The 10,000-nt window shown below is 46.8% G+C and overlaps 1 protein-coding gene across 4 annotated transcripts in view; it reads right to left on the bottom strand.

The window, feature by feature from the left end:
- Nucleotides 1-295: 295 nt before the first annotated feature.
- The window catches only part of trpc7b (transient receptor potential cation channel, subfamily C, member 7b), a gene marked incomplete at both ends in the record, with an annotated part of 55,100 nt that continues 45,395 nt past the window's right edge, over nt 296-10,000 (bottom strand). Inside the window, 5 exons of one of the 4 annotated variants that reach the window (XM_080008452.1) lie at nt 296-435; nt 1,148-1,223; nt 2,538-2,618; nt 6,062-6,292; nt 7,389-7,584. In XM_080008452.1, coding sequence (XP_079864578.1) covers nt 296-435; nt 1,148-1,223; nt 2,538-2,618; nt 6,062-6,292; nt 7,389-7,584 — 724 coding nt within the window. The remainder of the gene's footprint in view (nt 436-1,147; nt 1,224-2,537; nt 2,619-6,061; nt 6,293-7,388; nt 7,585-10,000) is intronic. The other 3 variants (XM_080008453.1, XM_080008454.1, XM_080008455.1) reach the window with 3 other exon arrangements.

The following is a 10,000-nucleotide window of genomic DNA, read 5'->3' as shown; positions in this document are numbered from 1 at the left end:
GGTCACACAGGTTAAATTCAACATTAAGCACCATTTTGCACGAGTAGCTGCAAGGTCCACACACGTCGCCCCATAATTTAAACCAGATTGGCCACCACCGCCCTCTCTCTCTCTCTCTCTCTCTCTCTCTCCCTCTCTCTCTCACTTTCCACCCGCCACCCCACTCTGCCGCCCCCCCACCCCTTTACCCTGACTTCCTCACTCTCCCCACCCGCCCCCACCAACCCTCTCCGCTCTTCCCCTCCCTCCCTCCCTCCCTCCCCCCTCCCGCCTCCCCCCGGCCTTCCCTGCGCCGTCAGTGTCTCTTGGTGTTCTTGCCGAACTTGTCGCCGAGCTGCTGGATGAGGCCGGCCAGCTCCCCGGTCGACTGCGACTTCTCCTCCAGGAGCTCGTAGCGGAGGCTGGAGATGTCCTGCTTGATCTCCTTCAGTTCACCTGCGCGCACACACACACACACACACACACACACACACAGACAAACACAAACAAATAACACCGTTGAATACATATATGTGAATTATCGCCAACAGGCGAGCAGATGTTTGTGAATGCCCACAGGTTTTAAAATGCCTGCAAGCCTGTACATTCACAAACAGACGGGGGGGAGGAAGATTATGATGCAGCGAGCAGATTTCCGAGGGGCACTTCTCCTGCCAACTTTTATACTTAATGAAAAAGAACATGCACATAATCCTGAGGAATAACCCGAAAGGAGCGAAGGCGCGCGCCCATTAGGGCTTATAGCGGGTGGGCGGCGTGGAGTCGGAGCAGAGCGGCTTTGATTGAAGCATTTTAACATTTACTCATTTGCTACTCGCGCCGGCTGTTTGTACCATTTTGTCTCCGGAAGTCTCCCCTGGCTCTGGACTGTGAACCCTTCGTCAAATGGGATTTTCAAGGTGTTTTACCAAACCCCAACACGTCCAAAGAAACAACGATCTATATCAAACGTGTCGGATCAAAAACTCGATTTACTGCCGCCACACATGGAAGCTCACCTCTTTCCTTAAACCGAGTAAAAAAAAGAAAAAAGCTTGTGTTTTACCGATCCCAAACTAACGGCAGAGATGGGTATACAGCCAATATTTTGCAGCACAATCTGAGCAGGTGGAAGAAGAGCGGCCGTCGAGAGCCAGGCGCCTTTTACCTTCGTTGACTTCGTCGTTCTCCCGGTCCACCTGGGCCTTCAGCACGTAGCGCTTGATTAGACGCTTCATGATCTTCTGCGAGGGGAAAGCGAAGGAAAGGAGAAAGGAGAAGGGGGAGGAGGAGGAGGAGGAGGAGGAGGAGGAGGAGGAGGAGGCGGAGGAGGAGGGGGGAGAGGTGGGTTATGATGGTGAGAATCACTGGTCGAGGAGGTAGTGGTGAGAAAAGGCAGTTATCCAGCATATCTATGTGACAAATAGACGGGAATTTCATTATCTGATTCTCTTTTAGATTCCACACTATCTTGCTATAAACACGGAGTTCCTTTTGGGGTGCGAGCGCTTTGTGCATGCGCACCCGCACGCACGCACGCACACACGCACACACACACTCAGAGAGGTATTAGTCGTGTCGCAGAAATAGCGTGTGAATGTTAAGTATGGATCAGGGGCCAACGGTTGCCTTTTGTGTTAAGTCGATACCTGCATGGAGGCATTCTGGGGATCGGGTCGATAACTGTCACCACATGTAGTACCTGTACGAGTACACCCACCCGTCTGTCCAATCAGAGGGCTGAAATGACCCCTTGATGTTATGCTCGAGTGTGTATCTCGAATGTGTGCGTGTGTGTGTGGGTGTGTCTGTGTGTGTGCGCGCCCCGCTTGGGTGTACGCATTGTCATCCTGCGGAAGGAGGCTTCACGTTGAGAATCACAGAAATAAACCATCGGCAAATCATCCGGAGCTCGGATTGTGCCACGAGGGCAAAGGTGAAGGGAAGCTCTCTGTTCTTCCATCCGTCTCCGCACCTCCCTCCTCCTCCCTCCATCCCTCCACCCTCCTATTTCTAGCCGCCTTCGATCTCCTTTGCTCCGCTCATTAGGAGAACATCCCGCCCTCCCTTAAACCCATTCACGCTCTCCCGCTTTGTCCTCCTCTCCTGCATTGACCGTCCACCCCCTTTCTCTCCTTCGTCCTCTCCATCTGTTGCTCTGTCCTTCCTGTAGCTACTTCGCCGCTGACTATCCCTTCATCTCTTTCCTCCCTGTCTCTCTCTCTCTCTCTCTCTCGCTCGCTCCCTGTCAGTGTCTCGGTTTTATTTCTCAGATATCTCGCGTTTTCTCTCTCTCCCCCTCCTCCCATTGTCATCCTCATACCACCTCTCTCTCTCTCTCTCTCTCTCTCGCTCTCTCTCTCTCTCGCTCTCTCTCTCTCTCTGCACCTTGCGCCTCATCTCCCAACCGCTCTCCTCTCATCCCTCTATTCACCGTACCATTCCTCGAACCATCAACCTCTGAGTCCTTTTCTCCATCTTGCCCTCCACTCTGTCCATCCTTCACCCACTCTCCCTCCCCCCACCTGTTCGACTGTCACCCCGCCCTCCCCTCCCACCTGGTATCTGGTGGGGTGCTTGATGGGTTTCCTGGGGACAAACTCCTCCCCCAGCCGTGGTCGAGACCTGAAGCGCTCGGCCTGCGGGAGACAGAGAGATGGCTTCGTTTTATTTCATTGTACGAACAAAAAAACCCCCAAAACATTAGTATTGAACTCACAAGGTGTGAACTTTCCAAAATAGAAGCACCACTACAGGAAGAACCGGTCTATTATAATTTGACCAAAACAAATCATGAAGGCCAAGGCAGAATCCAGCTTAAATATTTTGTCTCCCTCAGAGGTCTCTCTTTTTTTTTTATCACATTTAGGGACTTCTATGCACAACACCCTCCCCTACCCAACAGCATCACAGACGTAGGCAAATTTGACAAAATCATAAATCATTCCACCTTAAAACAAATTAAAGAAGCATGTGAATTGAGGTTGTAAATGAAATTAAAATGAAACTGACTAATGATCTGCCAGCCTAGTATGCTCTTCCAACAATAAATATGTATTGAAATATGTTCCAATTAAAGTTTAATTCATCACTTAAACATCTGTTAGCGGCGTAGCTGGGGGTAAACGCCCATTATTCTTCGCCGGGGGAAATCTTTATTTAGATCGTTTAGAGGCTTCTAATGGCAAATGCTATGAACATGACCTGCCACGCTGATGGCGTAGGAAAACTAGCTCAAGCTTGCTACCCTGTGTCTTACTCTGTAAACCAAGGTTTTAAAGTCAAATTGTTGTCCATCATATTGACAAGAAATGACTGTTAAAAACCTCAGAGCAGGTTTATTGGCAAGATGGAGAAAAGACAACAAAAAGACAGAAGCCTACGCCCTCGTCTATGATTTGCAAGGCTCCAAGGCTCGGAGGCTCGGAGGCTCCAAGGCTCCAAGGCTGCAAGGCCCCAAGGCCCTGTTAGCCAAGCGTCACACTCTGTGACACGCTTGCTCATCTATCAAACGATGTTCTGTCATTTATGCTCGCTCTCCTTTCAGTGCATACACAGTACATACAGTCTAATGCATCTGCCTTAAAGCAGCACTCAGCACTCAGATTAATACTGTAAATACATAGACTTCAAATACACGACAATCAGGCATGCATACAAATGCCTACATTTCTATCCATTTGTATGTAAAGAAAATACACAAAAATGTCAACAGAGAACAACCAAAAAAGACAATTTTTTTGGGGACAACATTCCCTGATATTCATAGTTCTTTTTTCTGCCATGATGTCGATCCAGTCACTGAAGGCGTTCTTTTTTTTTTCTTTTACCAACGAGGGAGTTAGCTGTTACTTTATTTGACTGGGGACGACCTTTCTAGTCTTCCGCCATTGCCCTTTAAAAATACCTGTGATTTATTTTAATTATGCGCGTCACTTTATTTGCCAAGCGGTGGCACTCAAAACAAACTGAACGAGAACGCGAGGGGAGGATTTTGTTCCCGCTCCAAAAGGATGCGCCGTCTTGTCTGACTAAGTCGGACTTGACATTTCGGGCGGCGGTGTGAGTTTACGTATTGATCGCAGGCTGCGCCCCGCTTGCCTCGGCGGCTTCGGCTGTCAGAGCGGCGGCGAGACTCGGCGGAGGAGCTCACTGAGGCGGCGGGGCGTAGCTCCATCTCGTCCCCATCCGGACCCGCACGGGCATTAGCACATACACACACGAGCCCAATGGGCCGAGTAATAGCTCAGCTGAGCCACGAGGAGAGCTATTAGAGCCGCGGAATCAGGAAGTGTCTGGCGGACAAGGCCATCTCACAATAGCCGACGGCCATTTTTCCCTTATGCAAGGGGTTCTTGTCTTCTCTTTTCTTTCCAGGTGACTTTAAGACAGAGAGTAAAGTAAAAATGAGTTCAGTCGGGTTAAAGGCAACAGTGGTAGTACGTCTTACTTAGAGGGGCAATGTCAGCTCCTAATCATGACATTTTGTCATTCAGATGCTTTTGTACAAAGCAACTTGAAGCGCAACGTACTCATACGATGATACATGCGGCCATGCAAGGCTCATCAGGAGCAGTTTGGGGTTAAGTGTCTTGCTCAAGGACACGTCAGCATGCTGTCAGAGAATCAATCTCCCGATCACTCGACGACCACTATCAAAATCAAATCATAATGTAAATGAACCATAAACTGTACATCATTTACACGACTGCCGGCTCAGAAGGTCTCGCACGAAACGACCGTCGGTTCAGGATCAGTCAGTTTCTCGTCCAAGAGGAGCACAAACCGACGCTATACGACTCCTGTGAGAATCGTCCGGTCATTATTTTGCCGGAAGGTGACCAGCAAAACCACGAGGGAGCAGACGGATAGTATTTCAAATATCAACCTTACAGTCTACTGATTGAAAATGTCAGAAAGCACATGCGGTCAGAGGGAAAAAAAAAACGACAACGCTGTACTTATTTGCTTCACATATGGTTTGGGACATAAACTAAAGCTGTTGCCTCGATAGCTTTTGACATTGTATGACGGTAAATCACGTCCGTGAGCGATTTGATTGGAAAACAGGCGTTCATCGAGCCCTGAGCGTTGATATATAGTATAACGGCATCAGGACGTTTTACTACCGGAATCACTTGGCTTTTACGAGCCGCAAGCGGGACACTATGTGTTCCGCGGCCATCTGTTGTCCGAAATTACCATTGCAAATCAATTTCACATTCAAGGTTACATACTGTATGGCAGCGCTGCAGCTGAGGCCCTGTGCCTGTGACCCAACCGCAGCTGTGATGATATACAGTGTAAACAGCACTCCCTCTTGTGGGATATTTCTTAATTAAGACAGCTCCGCTTGAATCTCAGCCAATCCAGCACTAAATGAGCGCTGGGGTTCGTGCATATCAGACGAACAATTACATTCCTGTGAACAACTGCGTTCTTTTCTGCAAATTTGAAAGTTTTTAATGTGTGTTAATATCAGTATTTAACAGGAGAGTAAGCGGAGAGGACGTAAAAAAAAACGACACAATACAGTTCTGTTAAATCAGTGAAGCTGGCACCCGTTACTCACCAATACCCGCCCCGTCCCTTTCTTCCCCTTGTACAGATTTGTTACCTTCTTGTAATTCATCAACACAATTTTTTTTGACGGCGCCGCTGTTTTACAAAATCAATCGCTCGGCAAAGTAATGCTGGGGGATATGAATTCCGTTTCATGTGCGGAAACGTCAATAGAAAACAACAGATGGGCTGTTGTTAGTCTCGGTTAGCCGTGGTGAAGCATGGATCGGGGAAAAGATCAAATAAGGATGAATAATTATAAAACAAAGAGAGGGAAAAAAAAGAAAATAAATTAAGCAGAAAGGTTCAGCAAAGGTAAAGTAAAGCAATCAAAAAGAGGGGGGGAAAAAACAGTGACAGTCATTATTCTAAATGTCAGAGCATAATATTCTCCTGTTGTTTGTGACAATCTAACACTGATGGAAACCGCCAAAGCATATTTCACATTTCGCTATTTACTCCTGTGTCTTTCACCGCCGCAGCGTGCCCTGTGTTTTAAGGGACGCCGCCGATAACAGACGACACCAACCTTTGGCCGGGAGTTGAGCATGCCCATCTCCAGCTCATTGTCATGGCGACGGCCATTGGCCTTGCAGAGGCGCACCAGGCAGGACTTGATGCGGAGGACCAGGTAATAGAAGGACTTGGGGCTGGGGACCAGGTTGAAGGGCGCCGGGAGCGTCCGGCCCTCGTCGAAGTAGGAGAGCCACAGTTTGGCCCGGGCGAACTTCCACTCCACGTCGGCGTCCTCCTGCGGAGACAAGAGCGTGCGTCCATTTTCAACTGGAGGGCTCATGCTGCTTTCCCGGCGCGGAGGACGGAAAATGTCGTTGCTGTTCTCTTGAAAGTCTTCACGTCGTGTTCCGCTGGATGCATAATACGGTTATACCAACTGGTTATTCGCCATGCACGAGTTTCAACCCCAAGATATATTGTTAACTGGTGAATCAAATATAAACTAATTAATAACAGCGAGTCGGTTGTTTGTGGAGAATCCAGTGTGGATAATGAACATCACCCTTGAGTTGGATTGCGCTACCTTAAACAAGTACGCTCAGATCGACTATTTACATTTTTTAATTGCCCGAAAGGGGAGCTTTCGGAAATTTTGCATAATTCCTGGTAACATAATTTCATGCTTATTATTACCCATTGATATTTACTGCATGCATATTGATATGAAGACAGACAGAGAGACACAAGATGGTAATTACACTAATGTCTATTTGACAGGGCGGAGCACAAAGACAATAAAGCTCGACACCTTTGGAATGTTCAAATTGTTTAAAACTGAAATAATTTAAATATCCCAATTACTTTTAGCAGGAATAAAGTAATACAACATGTTACAAATACAATTTCGGTATTAATTAATTTTGTACAAATATTCTGTGCTCCGGGCGGGTTTTCTGAGTGGAGTTAGCATGTTCTCTCCATGCTCACATGGGGTTTCCTCCACCTAACGTCAGGAAGGACCCCCACTTAAAACATGTACTCATTGTCTGACCAGCGATGGACACTCGTTACCAGGTCCCCGGGCGCGTCAACGAATGCTGCCCACTGCTCCTGGCTGCCCCCACGGAGGAAGGACAAGCCAGGATGGGTTAAATGCAGAGGCCTCATTTCACTGACCACCATCCAAAAGCATGTGCACACATAATTAAAGATTCTTCTTCTTCTATTATTATTACATTTAGGTATGTCAAGTAACGTGTTACCATCCGGAATTTACGTGTAAGCGATTATTAACCAATTCATCGATTCACCAATTCATCAATCTACCTACAAACAGTGATTGACTGGCAATCACACATTACCCATGGACACGCCCATCATCGAGCACGCACCTCAATCTCCTGGTAGGAGCTGTTGATCATGGCGATGAGCATGTTGAGCAGAACCACCACCATGGTGACGTTGTAGACGCCGTACAGCACGTAGCCGATGTTCTCGATGAACTTGTGGTCGTACTTCAGCACCACGGAGATGACCTCGGACAGGCCGAATATGGACCAGAACAGCGTCTTAAAGCTCTCCTCCACCCTGCACAGAAAGGGTGGAAAGCAAACATGAGAACAGAGAGAGAGAGAAAGAGAGAGAGAGAGAGAGAGAGAGAGAGAGAGAGAGAGGACAGACTGCTCCTTTTCAGCCAATGGTGAAAATGTTTCCGGTCACACACACACACACACACACACACACACACACATGGTTGGTGGATGGCCACCATGTCCCAACAAGGCTGCGACGTCAGCAAGGAGGTGGTGGAGTCAGGTTTTGGGCCGGAATAAGGGGAAGGAGCTGGTAGGCCCCTTTCGGGTCCCTGAAGGTGTGAAAATGACCTCGGCAAAGTATATAGAGTTTCTGACTTACCACTTTCTTCCATGGTACAAAAAGAAGAACCGTGCCTTCCGTAGCAAAATCATCTTCATGCCTGACAATGCACCATCTCATGCTGCAAAGAATACCTCTGTGTCATTGGCTGCTATGGGCTTAAAAGCAGAGAAACTCATGGTGTGGCCCCCATCCTCCCCTGACCTCAACCCTATTGAGAACCTTTGGAGCATCCTCAAGCAAAAGATCTATGAGGGTGGGAGCAGTTTGCATCAAAACAGCAGCTGTGGGAGGCTATTCTGACGTCCTGCAAAGAAATTCAAGCAGAAACTCTCCAAAAACTCACAAGTTCAATGGATGCAAGAATTGTGAAGGTGATATCAAAGAAGGGTCCTATGTTAACATGTAACTTGGCCTGTTAAGATGTTTTTGATTTCAGTAAATATGACCTCCTAATGCTGAAAATCAACAAATGACCATTTTCAGTTCTTTACAACTATAAAATGTTTTGAACTCTGTTGTGCATAATAATTTGGAACAGTGCATTTTGAGTTTTTTATTTTTGAAAAAATACTGTGATCATTGGGAGGTTCGATAATATAAGAATTATACCCTAACGGTTGATGACTTGAAAATTATACTGACTGCCATTTGCATCGACTATTTAGGAAAATCAGAGAAAAATATCATTTGCATAATAATTTGGAACACGGTGTAGTCTCACTTGTATCCGTACATACAATCTTCCTGTCAACAGTAGGTTTTGCCAGAGCAGACAGGAGAATTGAGTGGTAAGTGGATTTTAGGACAACTAAAGCTGCATTTTCCTTATCTTAGAGGAGCTCATCTTCTCACACACACACACGCACGCATGAATGCATGTAGGCACACACACACACCAAGGTAAACATACAGAATACACTCACATTCAAATAAGTGCACACACACACACACACACACACACACACACACACACACACACACACACACACACACACACACACACACACACCCATGGTAGGACATGGACAGAAAATAGAGAGATGTTTGAAATAGGGATGCATCGGATACCATTTTTTTCAGACCGAGTTCAAACTTCAAATGAAAGTCTCTTCCACTTTTAAGTGCAAATATATCCTTCTATTATATTTATATGGTACTTGCCATTCCACAATAAATTACGATCATTGCAAAAAAAAAAAAATAATAATAATAAATGACTCTTTTCACTCTCGTTCACTGGAAGTCCTCCTTCACTCACCGTGCATTCAACCAACTGAATCAAATCCAACGACTCGTTTTACTGAGTGACTCGTCAAGAACCGACTCAAAAATGAGTCAAACTTTTCATCAGGAGGGTGAGGGTTAGGTGTTATTTTAAAGTTTAAGGTTTGTGTGCTTTATCTTTGTCTACCCCCAGTAGAGGCTCAGAAGTGTGACAAGAAACTCACACTCATCTTTTTTTTCCCTTATAACGCGCCAACACAGTCACAGCTATGTCCGTGTTGATTATGTGACTGTGTTGGCGCGTTATATGGGAAAAAAAAGCTTGGTGGTGGACAAGTCCTGACCTGTCTGTCCCTCCATCCCTTCTACTGAGGATGACGCATGGCGCCTGATATCCTTACATGCTTACGTGCTACCTTGTTCCAAATACACTCTTCAGCCTCCCGCCGCGCCCATTCTCGCTCTCCTAAACCGAACCCCCACCCCACACACATTTTATTATCCCACTGCTCATTTCACTGCCCTCCACATCACCTCCTTATTGTTCCTTGTCTCTTTTTGTGTGTGTGTGTGGGTGCGTGCGTGCGTGTGTGTGTCATCTGTGTCTCCAAATTTCAACGCCATTGATTAAGAAATCCTTGTCTTCCTGCTCCCTGAAGGTATCTTTCCATGCATGCGAAGAGACGTGACATCATAATTGATTGTTGATGCTTGTCCACCTTCGAGACAACGCCACCGAGGTTTTTGTTTTTCCCCTCCACACACACACACACACACACACACACACACACACACACACACACACACACACACACACACACACACACACACACACTGTAATTCTCCGTATAACACTTTCCAGTTCCTCACCACTTGGATCCACTCTGGTCCAGTCCAGCCG

The sequence above is a fragment of the Zeus faber genome, assembly GCF_960531495.2.
Source record: "Zeus faber genome assembly, chromosome: 10".
NCBI lineage: Eukaryota > Metazoa > Chordata > Actinopteri > Zeiformes > Zeidae > Zeus > Zeus faber.
This window is presented reverse-complemented; position numbering and strand designations above follow the sequence as displayed.